An 18,852-nucleotide genomic window follows, 5' to 3' on the forward strand; every position below is an offset into this window, starting at 1 on the left:
TTTTACTTATAAGCAACCCCTCCACGGTTATATTCAAAGTTGGAAAAATAAAATTTAGCCCTTTATCGCACATAAATACCTACAGATTTCTCCTCTGGGAGACAACAATCCAAAACACTCAATAAGAAAATGACTTAGACAATACAACATAAGAAGCAACAATGCACTAAACATTTCTCATGTATCAAAGCTGTTTATATGTTTGGGGGAGGGGCATATCTGACTCTTCCTTTGTTGTCTTTTCCTCCCCCAATTAGCTACATACCTATTCCCTAACTCTAATAAATCTTCACCTTATTACTTCTAAGTGGGAGACAAATTTGAAAATAGTAGTAAAGATAATAATTGGAGATATCAAGGAAAGTCAATTTCCTTATTTCTACCTCTCATTTCCTTAGAAGATCTGGCACTTTGGCTACTAAAGGACCCCCTAATTTTTCACATGGGAATGAAAACAGATTTTGGCTACCCTAGAACTTCTTGTTTTTCAAGAGCATAATACACAATAACCCTTCTGGGCACTTAGAAACCAACAGATCTTTCTTCACCTAGACTCACATGCATAAGAAGTTCCCAAATTCAATTTCCCTTTTTCTGAAGAATTGCTATTCTACATGATTTACCCAGAAGCCAATAAGTAACTAACAAGGTCCAAACCAGAAATACTGCTTACTTCCAGACTGGCAGCCATTTAATGAGTAATTAACCACCCCATACTTTCTATCAAGGATGCTTGTATTGCTAGGGTAAAGGTATCCTTTATGTTGAAATGATGCCATAAAACAGGCCTTTGCCAGAAATACACCCTCATTTATCATATGAAATGCCATGTGGTATTAGCAAGGTCGATAATGTTTGTTCAATATATTTTGCTTTCATAGGAGCTTGAAATGATTTGTTTTTTTAGCTGTAACAGAGTTAAATTAGGGATTTAGTTTCAGCTTAGCTAGATGAGCATATATAACTAGGAGCTATTAATTATCTGCCTAGAAGCCTTTGGTCATCTTCCCACAACTTACAGCATCCTTGGAGGACTAAGTTACACCAAAAGCAGCCAGATTTTATCCTCGAAGAATTAATCTTGGCTTCTTGGTTACTAAGGGGAGGCTAAAAATTTGAGTTTTTATTTCTTATTCCACAACTCCCCCTACTAAGCATATAAATGTTATTAGTACATAGATTTTTTCTAAAGTTGAGCAAGGAATTTAAGACAAAATCTTAGTGCAAAGTCTAGTTTCAGACATCCGTTCCCACAAATAAAAAACTAAAAAGCACAACTTTTCTGGCCTTAAAGCACCAATAATCAGCCCCCTTCTCTTTTTCTTTCTTCTCATACTGCTGTTCAGGCTGAAACAGAGTACAGGGAGAGGAAGTTAGCTACGAAGATAAACTCATCGAAAGCCTGCCCTACAATTCTAGTTGCCCTCTACCTGTTTGTGAATGTTAGCTGGGAGCAACCGCTGAAAAGCTTTGGGGGGAAAAAAGCAGGGAGGAAAATAAGGCAGGGGAGAGAAGAGAGAAGAAGGGAAAGAGGGGGTGGGGTGGGGCAAAGAAAAACTAGAGAGCAGTTCAAACAAAAATGAAACTCTCTCTCTCTCTCTCTCTCAAACACACAAAGAGGAGGAAAATGCCCCCACACCTCCTACCCCAGGTCCTAACAACATACTTCTTTATCAGAGGTTCATTGTCAATCAATTAGCCCAGGCAGCAGGGGTCTGTGAAGGGGGGGCACCCAGGGAAACAATGGACAGCCCTGTTGTATTACTATTTAATCACTTTTGCTAAATAAATAGAGCAGCCCCGAGGTGCTGTCATGTCAAGGGAATTTATAACAAAAAAAACTTCATTTTTCATTGGTCATTACTTTTTTCCCTTCAGGACAAGAGAGGGTTATTACTGTAGCCTTAAGTTCCATCTTTGTGTTTCTTGCCTTTGATTCCCACTCAGACCCTGCCACTTTCTGGCACTAATTTGTCAGCCTGAACAAAGAGGGGATTTGTACCTCCTGTAAGGTCTCAATTAGGAATGGCTTCTGCTGTATTATGTGCCATTCAGAGAAGACACAATGCCGGCAATTACAGGAATTTGCACTAAATGGCTGAAGAATTCACAGCAAAACTTCTCCCCACCACCTCTTGGGTTTACCCCTCCCAAGGGTTGGAGGGAAAAAAAGGAAAGCAAAAAAGCTCTTAATGCCAGAGAGATGTAATTACCAACAGCAGTCCCAAGAGGTTAAACAGCAGCCAAGGAGTAAAACCATAAAACCTGACACAGTGAAAATGGTGTAGGGGATCTCCCAGGCTCACTGTTTTTCTTGCTGTCTTTGCTGTTAACATGTTCAAATTCGGTTCAGAATTGGGAACACTGCCCTACAGTGGGCCATCCAATCTCATCTCCAGATTACAAACCAGTCAAACAGAGAACACTTCCAAAGGTGAGCTTTGCATCTCTTGTCACACTCAGAAACAAGTCCCTGGGCCCTTTTATTATAGTAATCAATTGCTAGGTTTCTTGATTGCTGGGAAATTTTAGGAAAAATATCTGTGTGTGCTAGTGCCAAGAAAACCATGTATCTATTAAGTGCAAATAGGTAGGTACAAATGTCAAATTCCTAAAGAAAATAGAGCTGCTTAGATAGGAGGAACAAGTTCTAGTGTTCAGTAGCACTGTAGGATGACTATAGTTAACAATAATATGTAGTTTCAAATACCTAGAAGGGAGATACTGAATGTTTCCAACATAAAGAAATGATAAATGTTTGAGATGATGGATATGCTAATTACCCTGATCTGATCACTATATATATGTATTGCAATATCACTGTGTACCCCATAAAGATGTATATTGTGTCAATTAAAACTTTTTTTTAACTAAAAAAAAAAAAACAGAGCTATTGCCTTAATCTAATTTCGGAGCATTTTGTGAATAGCCTAATTCAGAATCACATACAGGTACATAATTCATAAAGACTTTAATAAGCTGTATAGTCATTTGTTTTAGCATTAATATTATAACAGCACAGATTCCTCACTGCCAAATATAATTTTAAACCTCAACCAGTAATTTCACTGAAGAAGCATGCCTCATTTGCTGCTACAGAAGTGTCCCTGAAAAGCTGTACCACCAAATTAACTGTTCCTAAATACCATTCCCATCATGTGCTTCTCTGCTCAAGAACCTTCTGTGACTTCAGGGTCAAACATTAAATGTAATCTGAACTGTCTTTATTTTTATAGGTCAAAAATGACTGAAAATCTGCAATTTCACATAGTTCTACCTGGCACCATCTCTGAGAGTTCTCTAACCCAATGCATGGCCTCACATCTGTAGCAATTGTCACAGCTGCCTTTTGACATTCACTGATGTGATTATTTGATTCATATCTTGTCTTCCCTAGTGGACTGCAAATTTCATGAAGGCAAGGACCATGTTGGCTTTCCTGCAGCACTGACCCATCTAGGTGCTTCCAAGTTTCTGGGCACACAACAAATAATATAATGAATGAAATAACTAAGTTTTCAAATTTCAAGAAGTAAAACTAGCAAGTGTAAGGGTCCTAGAGGTAGGCATGATAATAGTAGGTTCCAGGAACAGCAAGAAGACCACTATGAGGCCGGGCGCAGTGGCTTACGCCTGTCACCCCAGCACTTTGGGAGGCCAGCGGGGGGGGGGGGGGGGCGGGGGCGGGTCACGAGGTCAGGAGTTCGAGACCAGCCTGACCAACATGGTGAAACCCCGTCTCTACTAAAAATACAAAAATTAGCCGGGCATGGTGGCACATGCCTGTAATCCCAGCTACAAGGAAGGATGAGGCAGGAGAATCACTTGAACCCGGGAGGCGGAGGTTGCAGTGAGCCAAGATCACACCACTGCATTCCAGCCTGGGTAACAGGGCAAGACTCTGTCTCAAAAAAAAAAAAAAAAAAAAAAGAAGACCACTATGGCTGGGGCTTCCTAAGCTCAGTGCAACCCTGGAGCTGCAGAGGAAGCCATGGAACAGTCACGCATGATCAGATACAACTATCAAAAATCAAGTACACATTTAAAACATACACAGTTATGTATCAGCATATATTTTTAAAACCATAACCTCAGGCGTTTTTGGATAACCATGGTCCATTTTTTTCTGCAGGGGCTGTTTAAGTTTTAAAGGATATAGAAAATTCTTCACTTACAGAAAGAATTTAATGAAATAAGGCCAATTGCACTATTTTGTAGATTTAAAAGCCAACATTTGTGGCTCCCCTGAATAGCAAGTAAATGACATCATAATAAAGAGCTACTCTGTGCAATCTTCCACTTTAAAAGTTTATTCATCCAAACTATTTAAAGGGGGAAGAACTAAGTAGACATAAAAACTTATAGTATAAAGGGGCACACTAAAACCACGACATACAGTGAATATGCCTCTCCTTAAAATAGTACATAAAGCCAAAATTCATCAAAAACAATGTGCTGAAGATTTTGGCATTTTGGAAGATCAACATGCTATGCTATCGGCTTTTTCACTGAAGGTGTGTTTTTATGAGGATGCAAAGTTAGAAGACATAGGTACAAAAGGAAGAAGCAGCTGGTTTAGATTAACTGTGTTTGTGAGAAACACAGATCAATTTTTAACGTTCCATCTGCTATAATAATCTCTGATATAATGAACAGTCTCCCAGGTAATTTAAAAAACATTTAGAAGTTTGCTTAACAGGTTTTTGCCTTTTTCTTTTGAGACTCTGCCCCCTACAGGAGATCAGGAAATAAAGTATTCTTACGTAGAAAATCACAGTTCAGCCGGGCACAGGCGGTGGCTCACACCTATAATCCCAGCACTTTGGGAGGCCAAGGCGGGCAGATCACCTGAGGTCGGGAGTTCGAGACCAGCCTGACCAACAAAGAGAAACCCCATCTCTACTAAAAGTACAAAATTAGCCAGGTGTGGTGGCACATGCCTGTAATCTCAGCTACTCGGGAGGCTGAGGCAGGAGAATCATTTGAACCCGGGAGGCGGAGGTTGCAGTGAGCTGAGATTGTACCATGGCACTCCACCTGGGCAACGAGACCGAAACTCCATCTCAAAAAAAGAAAGAAAGAAAGAAAGAAAGAAAGAAAGAAAGAAAGAAAGAAAGAAAGAAAGAAAGAAAGAAAGAAAGAAAGAAAGAAAGAAAAAGAAAGAAAGAAAGAAAGAAAGAAAGAAAGAAAGAAAGAAAGAAAGAAAGAAAGAGAAAGAAAAGAAAGAAAGAAAGAAAGAAAGAAAGAAAGAAAGAAAGAAAGAAAGAAAGAAAGAAAGAAAGAAAGAAAGAAAGAAAGAAAAAAAACCAGAGTTCAAGTGCTGGTACAAAAACAACCTGGTAAACCACAAGTATCACACTGAATATAGCACTTTCTGAGGGAAGAAGGGGTATATAAATGGAACAGCTTTTCTTTCTTTCCTTTTTTTTTTGGAATGTGCCATACTATACAAATTAAGACCGACTTCTCCCTGTCCCAAATTAGAAATCTGTCTCTCTCTGCCCCATTTATCAGAACTCCGAACCAAAGCACAAAGTTAAAAGTCGAGCAGTGCAAATGAATTTTAGACTGCCTTCCTCCCCTGATTCCCTACTACTACCCTTATCCAACCTATCCTCCACAAGCCAAATTTAGTGAGCACAAAATCTAGACAGCCAAGGGAAGCATCCTATCGTATGGAACCTAAGGCAGCTGCCAGAAATTTCTATTCCTGCCCATTATATAATATGTTTCCTGTTCTTTTCTACTCAGCTGCCTTCTCCCCCTTTTGCTCACTTTTCTTTTTTTCCTGATTTCATTTCTCCAGTTACCAGATGCGATGAGCTTGCTGAATGGCACCTTCTACCTACATTTCTCCTTCCTCTTGAGTGTCAGGAATGCTATGAATGCAGTGCAGAGCATGGGCAGTGCACACTCCATCAGAAGGCACACTTCTGAGAGGGAGGTGAATTAGGCAATACCTCTTGTGAAATACCTGAGGCTTTTCTTCCCTCTTGCACTAGAAAGTTTCTTGATTCAATTACTCCAATCTCCACATCTTGAGAACTAAGCTGAGCTGCTCTTCCTTACTCCAATAACACAACAGATTTGCTGACCACATCTGTAATCTAAAGCCACGGAAGTGTATCATAATTCCAGGATGTCCAGAGTAAGCACTTAGTAAATTATTATTGAATGCCTGAACTTAAAAATATATATACAAGTATAAAACACTGAAATGTCAGTAATTTCTATTTTTTAAAAAACTGCTAAAACTAGTATCTCCTTATTTCAAAACCATTTTCCAAAAGTATCTGGGTGACTTAACACAGGTCTTTCATACCTACAGATACATCTATATAAACTAGTAGAGCTTCTTTCTTCTTCTTTTTTCTTTTTTTTTTTTGAGACGGAGTCTCACTCTGTTGCCCAGGCTGGAGTGCAGTGGTATAATCTCGGTTCACTGCAACCTCCACCTCCCAGGTTCAAGTGATTCTCCTGCCTCAGCCTCCTGAGTAGCTGGGATTACAGGTGCCCACCACCACACCCGGCTAATTTTGTATTTTTAGTAGAGATGGGGTTTCACTATATTGGCCAGGCTTGTCTCAAACTCCTGACCTTGTGATCTGCTCGTCTCGGCCTCCCAAAGTGCTGGGATTACAGGCATGAGCCACCACGCCAGGTCTAGTAGAGCTTCTTAACTGGCTCAGTGTTTCTGGTCTCTCCAATCCCACCCCGCAAGTTTCTGGTCCACAGTCACTGAGGTCCTCGAGTCAAAGCAAGGATGATTCACTCAATCCTCACTTTGGGTAATTTATTTTCCAACAGAAAAGACCAGCATCATAACTAACCTAAGTTCAAAACGTGGGTTTTCAATGTGCCACCCCTATTTGGCTTTTTACAATGCAGGAGCAAGGACAAAATTTTAAATGTGGTTTTGGCTGGTGGTGAGCTTCTTGATCACTTTTAAACAACATACTTAAATCTAATAGACTTGAATTAAAACCTTCCAAATCAGGTTTCCATTTAAAGCCATTCTCATGGTAAATTTAATGTCACAAACTGGGGTTTAATGAAAGGAAAATAATTTGATTTAGTTTATAACAGATATCTAGATTGGGTTCAGTGAAGTTTTAAAACCATTTTTTTTTTTTTTTTTTTTTTGAGATGGAGTCTTACTCTGTCGCCCAGGCTAGAGCACAGTGGTGTGATCTGTCTTAGCTCACTGCAACCTCTGCCTCCTGGGCTCAAGCGATTCTCCTGCCTCAGCCTCCTGAATAGCTGAGATTACAAGCACTCGCCACCATGCCTGGTGAATTTTTGCACTTTTAGTAGAGACGGGGTTTCACCATGTTGGCCAGGCTGCCTCAAACTCCTGACCTCAAGTGATCCACCTGCCTCGGCCTCCCAAAGTGCTGAGATTTCAGGCGTAAGCCACCGTGCCTGGCACAATTTTTTTTTTTTTTTTTGGTAATTTTACTGTTTTAGGAAAGGTGGAAGAATGGGCAGTAGACGAAAGATGCAGTAATAAGCTTTTACAAAATAAGATTGTTGACCTCAAACTCCTCTTTGCATCTCATCCTTACATAGCAGTTCCAGAAGCCCTGGGCTTCCCATGATGGGCATAAGCCTGTAGTGACTCAGCGGTCATCTGCTGAATCATCATCTACCCTGCTTTTAGCCACCCCCACATTTTCTGTCAAGACTGATTTTCTAGATTTCACCTTAAGAGGATTTGACAAGGTCAAGATCAATGACAGTTACTGACTGTGGCCATTTTCCTTGCCTAAGGAGTTTTAGTAGTCAGCTTTGGACTTGAATGTCTCTTATGAGACAATTTGTGACATGCATATTCACAGTGACCTTTATTCAAGAAGGCAGAGCGAATAGAATCACGTCCGACTCAGGAAGCCTAAATTCTAGTCTCGTTAGGCTCTAGCCAAGTCATTTTGATTCAACGGGGTTTATCATAGCTGCTTCTATTTACTTCAACAGCATGGGATAAGGATGGACGGATGCTTTAACATAGTAAGCTCCGCGAGGAGAGATGCTTTTTATAAACAGGAAGTGGCTGTGACTAGCCTTTTAAGGGGATTTTTAAAGTGAATTCCAATTGTGGGGTTCAGGATTGTTCTTTAATGAGCTTTAGGCTGAAAATCTGCTTCATACCTGCACATTTGAAACTCTGAGCAGTGAGTCCTCGTTCCAAAGACAAAGTCGTCAAAATGCTCAGGAAGCTGGTAGTCACAGATTGGCGTTTATTCTTCCTGAGTTCATGCCCACCCATCTGATCCTTGGGTTTGTTCCTCAGTGTGACTTGCAGGTTTTGCTCTGAACTTCTGGCCGCATTGGCAGCTGTCTTCAGAGCCTCCATCCATTCCTGAGCTCTCTGTCGGGTCTCAGCTCGGAGGCGAAGGACATCCTGGGGGAAAATGACTTGAAAGCAAGAGTCGCAGCCATCCAGGTTGTCCATCTGGACAGCTAGACACACATCCACATTGTAGCTCAACAGTGGATCCTCGTCTAGCTTGCCGGGCTGAAAAGCCATAAGGTAGGCCCTGCTCAGCACAAACGTAAATGCCTTCCAGTTGTTTTGGACAGTCAGCCTGTAGAGAGTCCCTGATTTGAGGATGTTTTGGTACTGTTTGGGGCTATCTAGCACAGGGGACGGTGGCAGCAGCCCACTGGCTTTCTTCTGGAAACAATGATACTGTGTATAGTCATTATGATGGCCAAGCCCTGGTGAGATTGTCAGCTCATTCTGCCGCCCCATGTAACCAGGCACAGCAGCATGCACGACTTCCCAAAGCTTCTGCCCCCAGTCCAAAGCCTCCCATGGTGACTCTGCCTTTAGCTGTAGCTGAGTATTGTCATACAAAACAGTATCCACCATCCTGGCCTCCAGGTTGCCTAAAACAGATATGCTCTGGAAGTGTGAAAGCTGGTACGTGGCATAGAGGTTTTGATTCCCACTGCTGTCGAGGCTGTAGAAGTATAAGTTGTAAGGTGAAAGTTCTGCATAACAGCTTTGCCAGTAACTGTCATGGTCCTTTCTAATCTCCAGGTAACCCTTCTTTAGAATGTTTGGGAATGTCTGCTTGTGTTCTAGAAAGAAAAAGAGAGGCAAAGTACGAATTAGAATTAGTTAGTTATAAGAAGGCAGGCACAAGAAACCACACAGATCAGGGACTGACAGTCTTCTGGTTCAAATTAAACAAAGTAAAAGTAGCAGAATCCCAAGATGGTACCTAATTGGCAAGAAATAGCTGGGGAAATCTTGAGTCTAAAAACTTTAATTAGGAGGCTGGGTGTGATGGTGCACACTTCTAATCCCAGCATTTTGGGAGGCCAAGGTGGGAGGGATTGTGTGAGCACAGGAGTTCAAGACCAACCTAGGCAAAATAGTGAGAGCCCATCACTATAAACAATTAAAAACTTAGCTGGGCATGTGGCACATGCCTGTAGCCACTGTAATCATGCCAATGCACTCCAGCCTGAGAGACACAGCGAGACTCTGTCTTAAAAATAAAATAAAAATAAAAACTAGAACTAGGGTGGAATCACACGTACGAGAATAAGTATGGGGCATGGAACGTGCAACACCAATGGAGTGTGCAACATCAATGTGAGATGCAGAGGTCTGTGTGGAAAACCGAAATACTGGAACGACTGTGACTAGCTATGCCTTGTGAATCTAGGAATCAATCACACTTTGCCAGGGTTCCATGTTTTCTAGGTAATAGACTATTAACAGTCTATCAGTCTATTAACAGTCTATTTCTACCATTACTTTTAATGGTAAAAACCGCAATTACTTTTGCACCAACCTAACAGTACCAAATACACAAGAGAGAACGTGCCTTCTGCCACTGGACCTAACTCTCTGCTAATACTCTTATCTTTTCTCAGGTTGGTAAAGCGAGGAAGGGCCAATGAATAGGAGAGAGCATAAAATGTGCTGCTCACCAACTCTCATTTCTCAGATACCTTCAGCAGCCCTCAAGGCCAGTTCATGGGCCTTCTGTCTGGAAACCAGAGATCCAAGCTTGACCCGACTAGCTCACTTTTTAGGTCTCTGCTTAGATGGCAGTTTTCTCTCTGAGCCTGACTGTGCTTATGCTATCCCCTGAGCTTGCAATGCTCCTTCCAAAGGCTTCAATCAGCAACTGCACACTTACCCTCTTTCAGAAAAAGAGTCTGTCCTGATTCTCCCAACCTCGCCTACACACGTGCATGCATGCCTGAGTCAGTATCAGGTATCACATTATTCTTCTATCATGGGCTCTTAGCTCAGGCTATATTATAATAGCTTATTTACATGTCTGAACAAATAAAATAAGTCTTAAATTTTTTTTAAGACTGTCTTTCCTGCTAGACAATCAGTTCCACTGAGGGCAAGGGTAAGGTCTCTCTTATCATTCTTAGACCACAGCACACTGAACATTGCCTTGTACATAGTGGGTGCTTAATAAGTACTTGTTGAATTAGAAATAAAGCACCTAGCACAATGCTCAGCACATAGTAGGTATAATTCCCCTCCTATCTTCTTTTCTCCCTTTCCCACTGTTTTACTAGTCATGCCATCCGTAATCAATGATTAGCGCAATATATACTAGTTTAGTACTTAATAAAAGGGGACTATCATTTCAGAGATTTCCTGACATTCTTATCAGACATGAAAATGACATCCGGCCAGGCACAGTGGCTCACGCCTGTAATCCCAGCACTTTGGGAAGCCGAGGCGGGTGGATCACCTGAGGTCAGGAGTTCGAGACCAGCCTGGCCAATATGGTGAAACTCATCTCTACTAAAAATACAAAAATTAGCCAGGCATGGTAGCATGCGCCTGTAATCCCAGCTACTCAGGAGGCTGAGGCAGGAGAATCACTTGAACCCAGGAGGCAAAGGTTGCAGTGAGCCGAGATCATGCCATTGCACTCCAGTGTGGGCAACAAAAGTGAAACTCTGTCTCAAAGGAGGGGGGGGAGGGGAGGAGGAGGGAGGGGGAGAGGAGGGGAGAGGAGGGGAGGGGGGAGGAGGGGAGAGGAGGGGAGAGGAGGGGGGAGAAGAGGAGAAGAGGAGGGGGGAGAAGAGGAGAAGAGGAGGAGAGGAGGAGAGGAGGAGAGAAAGAAAGAAAGAGAGAGAGAAAGAAAGAAAGAGAGAGAGAAAGAAAAGAAAAGAAAAAAGAAAAGAAAAGAAAAGATAAGATGACATCCATGTAAGAGATGTCAATCATGTCCTCCCTGGTAGAGATTTTAATTTCTGAAATGTTTCTCAATCTCTTTGCCGACACACATTGGAGACAGTCATAAACTAATTGAGTCATTCCCTTGAAAAGATAAATCATACTGCCAAAGGGTATGATTTCTGCTTTTGGCTAAAGATTTCTGCTTTTGGCTAAAGAAAAAAAGAATAATATAGGTCTAGATCTTAAAATAGCAAACCAAAAGAGAAAAGGAGAGAAATGAGGCTGAGAAAAGCCAGTTTTACCTGCTTTACATCTCTGGTCCTGACATTCATTAGTATTTCTGTGGTAACTCAAAAGCCATTAATTTCTTGCAACCCACACTAATCCCTTTGTAGAAAGAGATAATGGATGCCTATTTGCAGGTTATCTTTTTCTTCTGATAATGCAATAAGGGAGGCAGTGCTGTTAGCGACACGGCTGCCACCTCTCCTGGTCTCATTTCCATCAAGCACTGATGATAGTTCAATCTTTTCCATAATAAGACTTAAAACTATGTGTCCCTCTATCCCCATCCCCACTGTGACCCGACGGCTCAGCTGAGTCCGCGGAGTAAAATAAAAACCACCTCTCCTGCTTTTAGCTAGGAATTTTCCTCCCCTCTTCTTATCTCTCTGCGAGCTTTTAACAACAGCTCCCAGGAATTAAAAATTCTACTTTAATTGGGCCCAAACCAGCAGCAAGCCCGGCTAAAACCTCCACTCCTTTCTAACTATAGAAGGTATGGTGGCAGGTGCCAGCTTGGGTGGACTGAATGAGAAGACCGGCGAGGGAATTTTCAAGGTTCCCTCACCTTCTAGATGCAGAATAAGAAGAAAAAATGAACTGGGTTCCAACATTTTTTCCCCACTAACTAAGCAACATTTCCTATCTCTGTTCTCCCAACTCAGCTTCAGCCCTCTTTAAGTGGTACATTAAATTGAAACAGAAAAAAAAAAACTGTGAATCCTAGAATCCTAGGAAATGGCTTTTTTTTTTTTTTTTTGAGACAGGGTCTTACTCTGTCACTCAGGCTGGAGTGCAATGGCATGATCATGACTCACTGCAGCCTTGACCTCCCAGGCTCAAGCAATCCTCTCACCTCAGCCTCCTAGCCAGCTGAGAATACAGGTATATGCCAGCATACCTAGCTAATTTTTGTATGTTTTTAATAGAGACAGGGTTTCACCATATTGCCCAGGCTGGGGAAATGGTGTATTCTTATAGGTTGCTGTTTGTCATGTAATTTCTTGAAAAATAAGAATCAGCTGGGTGCACTGGCACACCCCTGTAATACCAGCACTTTGGGAGGCTGAGGTGGGCGGATCACGTGATGTCAGGAGTTCGAGACCAGACTGGTCCAACATGGAGAAACCCCATCTCTACTAAAAATACAAAAATTAGCTGGGTGTGGTAGTGTGCACCTGTAATCCCAGCTACTCAGGAGGCTGAGACAGGAGAATCCCTTGAACCCAGGAGGCAGAGGTTGCAGTGAGCCGAGATCACGCCACTGCACTCCAGCCTGGGCGACAGAGTGAGACTCCATCTCAAAAAAAAAAAAAGAAAAAGAAAAAAGAAAAAAAAAGAAAAATAAGAAGAAAAATAGCAAAGGTGATCAGGAAGCTATTTTCTGCAGTATCCATTCCTCTCTGGAGGACATGTTTATACCATACCTTATTAATATATTGTGTGTGATATAAAAGTTACATATCTGATCATAAAGTGCTAGAGAACCATTTCTCTAACAACTCTTTCTACTGGATCTGAAGTTTATTTATTTAGTTGAGACAGGGTCTCACACTGTCCCCAAGGCTGGAGTACAGTGGCACAATCATAGCTCACTGCAGCCTTGAACTCCTAGAGGCTCAAACAATCCTCCTGCCTCAGCCTCCTAAGTAGCTGGGAGTATAGGCGCACATCATGATACCTGGCTTATTTCTTTATTTCTTTGTAGAGAAGGAATCTCACTATGTTGCCCCAACTGGTATTGAACTCCTGGCTTCAAACAGTCCTCCCACTTTGGCCTCCCAAAGTGCTTCAATTATAGGTGTGAGCCACTGCACCCAGACTGAAGTTTATTTTTAATATTTTTGCAACTAACAAATCAGAAGCTATGTATTTAAATCTAAGTTTTCATTAATTTATCATAGTTCACCTTTTGTTTCTCTGGGCTATACCATTTCAACTCATTTATTTAACCCCACACATATTCTTTTAAAGTATTCAATTTCATAAATAATAAAATCTCACAATGACTAATTTGATAAATGAATACCATATAATAATGAAGTGAAAGTGTTTGACTTCATAAATGAATATCATCACAAATGAATACAGTTGACTCTTGAAGAGCATGGGTTTGAACTGTGCAGGTCCACTTTTACCTGGAAAATCTTCTATCTCTGCTACCACTGAGATAGGAAGAGCAGCCCCTTCTCTTCCTCCTCAGTCTACTGAACATGAAGATGAAGAAGATGAAGACGTTTATAATCTACTTCCACTTAATGAACAGTAAATATATTTTCTCATCCTGATTATTTACTTATTTTATGTAGATGGCTATGGCCACCATGGTGCACCTGTCAGCCTGTTTGTGATTTCCTTCCTTCCTCCCTCCCTCCCTCCCTTTCTTTCTTGAGATGGGGTCTCACTCTGTCACCCAGGCTGGACAGCAGGGGTATAAACATAGCTCACTGCAGCCTTGAACTCTTGAGCTCAAGCAATCCTCCTAGATCAGTCTCCAGAGTGGCTGGGACTACAGGTATGCACTGCCGCACCTGGTCCATTTTTTAATTTTTTGTAGAGACAGAGTCTTGCTATGTTGCCCAGGCTAGTATCAAACTCCTGGCTTCAAGCAATCCTCCCACCTTGGCCTGCCAAAGTGCTGGGATCATAGGTGGGAGCCACTGTGCCCAGCTTTGATTTTCTTTTCTTTTCTTTCCTTTTTTTTTTTTTTTTTTTTGAGATGAAGTCTTGCTCTTGTCCTGCAGGCTGGAGTGCTATGGCATGATCTTGGCTCACTGCAACCTCCGCCTCCTGGGTTCAAGTGATTCTCCTGCCTCAGCCTCCCAAGTAGCTGGGATTACAGGTACCTGCCACCACGCCTGGCTAATTTTGCATTTTTAGTAGAGACGGGGTTTCACCATGTTGGCCAGGCTGGTCTCGAACTCCTGATCTGCATGCCTCAGCCTCCCAAAGTGCTGGGATTACAGGCATGAGCCATTGCACCCCGCTTGATTTTCTTAATAACATTTTCTTTTCTCTGGCTTATTCAATTGTAAGAATACAGTATATAACACATATACAAAATGTGTGTTAATTGACTGTTCATGTTATCAGTAAGGCTTCTGGTCAACAGTAGGCTATTAATAAAGTTTTGGGGGAGTCAAATATTAAACATGGAATTTTTTTTTTTTTTTTTTGAGAGGGAGTCTTGCTCTGTTGCCCAGGCTGGAGTGCAGTGGCGCGATCTCGGCTCACTGCCAGCTTCGCCTCCCGGGTTCACGCCATTCTCCTGACTCAGCCTCCTGAGTAGCTGGGACTACAGGCACCCGCCACCACACCCGGCTGATTTTTTGTATTTTTAGTAGAGACGGGATTTCACTGTGTTCACCAGGATGGTCTCGATCTCCCGACCTCACGATCTGCCTGCCTCAGCCTCCCAAAGTGTTGCGATTACAGGCATGAGCCACCACGGCTGGCCCAAACATGGATTTTTTATGGCATGAGGGATTGCCACACCTAACCCAAGTTATTCAAGAGTCAACTGTAATATAATTTATTTTGCAAATGAGTAAATTATCTAATATCACAAATGATCCAGATAGGATCACTGACAAAGAATATCATCATTTCCCCAAAGAAAACAGAGAAAGGCGAGCAAAACAAATCACTGTACCTGTGAATTTCATACTGAAACCACAAGACAAATTCCTCATGAAAAAGAAAAACAAAACAAACAAACAAACAAACAAAACACAACTATTTCTCCATTGCTTTCTACTGTGGCTAACACAAAGACTTGGTTCTGTTCCTCCTCAATGAAGATCCCCTTTTCCTTCTCCTCATCCTTACAGTACCCACTGCAGTGGTTTCAGGACAATAAATGCTAGTTACTGAAGAGGAAGAAGGGAATTTTCCCTGTCATGCACCTGATTCACTTCTCTACTGCCAACACCCCAAAGAGTTTCTCTTTTGCCATTATTTCCTCTATCTGTTCTCAAAAAAGTTTCCATGCTCATGGCCACCTTCATCAAGGTTGAGTCCTCCTCCTTCCTGGCCATTTCACCCACTGTTGCCAGGCTAAACTCTACGGGTATCTCACAGTCCCTCTCACACCCCTCCTCAGGCTAACACTCTTCACAGGTTTCTGGGTGCCACACAGTAAAGTCCATACTCCTTGGCTTGGCCTTAAACATTTCATTATGGAAAGTTTCAAACACACTTGAAAAGCATGTAGAAGAGTAAGATGAACGCCAGGTACGCATTGTTCAGTTTTAAAAATCGCAATTTTCTGCCATTCTTCTTTCATCTCTCCTATCCCTCTCCAACTCTTGCTTTTTATTTGTTTTTCTTGCTGGTATGTTTGAAAGCAAATCACAGACATTAGTTTCATTTCACCTGTAAATACTTCAGGGTATATTTCTAGTCTAACAGGTAAGATCTTTAAAATATATACGATACTTTTTCACACCCAACAAAACTGATAATTCCTTATCTAATACCTAGTCTGTGTCTAATTTTCCCAGGTTGTCCCAAACATTTCTTTTCTTTTCTTTTCTTTTTTTGAGATGGAATCTCGTTCTGTCACCCAGGCTTGAGTGCAGTGGCACAATCTCGGCTCACTGCAACCTCCACCTCCCGGGTTCAAGCAATTTTTCTGTCTCAGCCTCCCAAGTAGCTGGGATTACAGGCGTGTGCCACTACACCCAGCTAATTTTTGGATTTTTAGTAGAGACGGGGGTTCGTCATGTTGGTCAGGCTGGTCTCGAACTCCTGACCTCAGATGATCCACCTGCCTCGGCCTCCCAAAGTGCTGGGGTTACAGGCATGAGCCACCACATCCAGGCATATTTCTTTAATATAGATAGTTTGTTTGAATGAGTTCATATGTTGATTTCATTGACAGGTCTTTTAAGTTTTTTAAAATCTATAACAGTTCTCTCTTCCTCCTTTTTTTACATGCCATGTATTTCCTGAAGAAGCTGGTTCATTTATCCTGCAGAATTTCCCACATTCTGGATTTGGCTGAGTGTATCTTCACAGAATTACTTCAATGTTCCTGTTTCCCACGTTTTCTGTCAACTGCTACTTGAACCTCAAGGTTCAGTGAGGTTTTTTGTGTTTTCATTCTTGGCGGCTTTTTGGTTTTGTATCTGTTTTGTTTTTGCAAGAGTATGTCACAGGTGGTTGTCCCACTTCTAGGGATGTTAAGATAATTAGGGGGTTCAGGGTATATTAGCCTGATCCCTCCATCATACATTTCCTCAGAAACCCCTCACACAGTGCTGCCCCTCTTAACTCCACCATCTTTCTGTCAGTTGACCAAATCACCGTTTCCATGGCTCACCTCCTCCTGACCTTCATGCATTTTCTCCACAGTCCCCCACCTAGATCTTCCTTCGTCTCTGCTTGTCTGAGTTCTCCCCATACTTGAGGGCTACGATAAAATCTCATCCATTCCTGAAGCCTTTCTTCATCCCTTCTAGTTGAAAACAATTGTGCTCTGAACCTTCACGGCTCTATGTCTATACCATTCCAATGACTCAGAGTCATTTTTGCCTTCAAATACTATTTCATGCTCATCAAATATTTATTAAATTTTATAATAAAAATGATTCCCCAAATCAGTAAGAAATGTAAAAGGAAAAAAAAAGTTTCCACTTCTACACCCTAGCACCCACAAAATTCTCCTGCCCAGACTGTATACTTTTTTTTTTTTTTTTTTTTGAGACGGTGTCTTGCTCTGTCGCCCAGGCTGGAGTGCGGTGGCGCAATCTCGGCTCACTGCAAGCTCCGCCTCCCGGGTTCACGCCATTCTCCTGCCTCAGCCTCCCGAGTAGCTGGGACTACAGGTGCCCGCCACCGCACCCGGCTAATTTTTTGTATTTTTAGTAGAGACGGGATTTCACCGTGGTCTCGATCTCCTGACCTTGTGATCCGCCTGCCTCGGCCTCCCAAAGTGCTGGGATTACAGGCGTGAGCCACCGTGCCCGGCCTGTATACTGTTTGATATGAACCCTTTAGACATTTTTTATAAATATATACAGATTAAATAATTAGGTTTGTTCACATATATTAGCATATATAATTATTGGACTATTAATGTGCTTTCATTTTGGTTACTTTATAAAATTTTGCCTTTTTAAAAAATACAATGTTCCAGATCACAATAAATGAAATGTTTAGGTAACCTACTTTACCAGGAAAATCTGAACTGCCTGAGTCAGAATAATGAATGAACCCACAGGAATAGGATTCTGAAGATCAGGCAATAGTTGGAATGAAAGACAAAGTGCAACCTTTTAATGTTTTCAAAGAACTCAAAAGCCATGTGGTGCCAATATTCCAAATCAAAATTATCTAGGAAAATTTAAATGAAACACTTAAGTTATTATAATAAGATTAATAAATGTGAAAAGAAGCCAGAGCAGAAAGTGGATGGAGTCCTAGACAGGCTCACCCGGACTGCTTCTCTGTCAAAGTTTAGAAGATCTATGACACTTCTTTCACTGGATCATCTTTCTTTTCAGTTTCTCTACAGGCTATCCAGGCTATAGTAAGCTGAAAGGATAAATGATATTATCTGGAAGTCAGGAAACAGGATTTACAACTGTTATATAGGCTCAAAGACAAGGAAGCAAAGCAATTTGACCCGCATTTATGGAGCACCAACTACGTGCAAAGCAGGGCACTAAGCTTTGTTGGAGACACAAAGGTGACAGAAGTTCTTAAAGTCCTTACAATTTGGTTGTGGTAAATTACTCGAATATAGACTTCTCCATCATTATAAACATTTTTTGGTTTTTTTTTGAGACAGGGTCTTGCTCTGTTGACCAAGCTGAAGTGCAGTGGCATGTTCATGGCTCATGGCAAGCATCAACCTCCCAGGCTCAAGAGATCCTCCCACCTCAGCCTCCTGAGTAGGTAGGACTTCAGGTGTGCGCCAACCACGTCTAACTAATTTATTTTTATTTTTGTAGAGACAGGGCCTCGCTATGTTGCCTAGACTGGTCTCAAACTCCTGGGCTCAAGCAATCCTACCGCCTTGGCCTTCCAAAGTGTTGGAATTACAGGTGTGAGCCACCACATGAGGCCTCCATCAATATAATTGATTAGCTAAAGATAAAAGAAAAGAAGCATCACTTCAGAACAAAGGTATTCCTCTGATTTGGCTCGTCTTCACTTATGGCCAATACCAACAATCTGTATTCACTGCTACTTCCTCTTGCCTTTTAGGCCCCGTTTCCAGCTTTGCAGACACCATGCCACTTGGTTCAACCTCACCTAACGGCTCTGGTCCAGGTGCTGCCAGCACTGCACTGACAGCCTAGAGCAGGAGAGAAAGTGGTTAGACTTCCTGAGAACCATTCAACCACCTAGCAGCCCCACTCCCTCCTCTAAGGCTGTGCACTTCTCCAAGATTAGTT

At 41.9% G+C, this 18,852-nt stretch overlaps 1 protein-coding gene across 5 annotated transcripts in view; it reads right to left on the bottom strand.

Moving 5' to 3' along the window:
* The window catches only part of PLEKHM3 (pleckstrin homology domain containing M3), a 203,323-nt gene that overhangs the window by 145,193 nt on the left and 39,278 nt on the right, over positions 1–18,852 (bottom strand). For all 5 annotated transcript variants that reach the window (XM_007966037.3, XM_038001652.2, XM_038001653.2 and 2 more), the window contains one exon: positions 8,149–9,084. In XM_007966037.3, the coding sequence (XP_007964228.1) occupies positions 8,149–9,084 (936 nt within the window). The remainder of the gene's footprint in view (positions 1–8,148; positions 9,085–18,852) is intronic.

Source organism: Chlorocebus sabaeus, chromosome 10 (assembly GCF_047675955.1).
Source record: "Chlorocebus sabaeus isolate Y175 chromosome 10, mChlSab1.0.hap1, whole genome shotgun sequence".
Taxonomy (NCBI): Eukaryota; Metazoa; Chordata; class Mammalia; order Primates; family Cercopithecidae; genus Chlorocebus; species Chlorocebus sabaeus.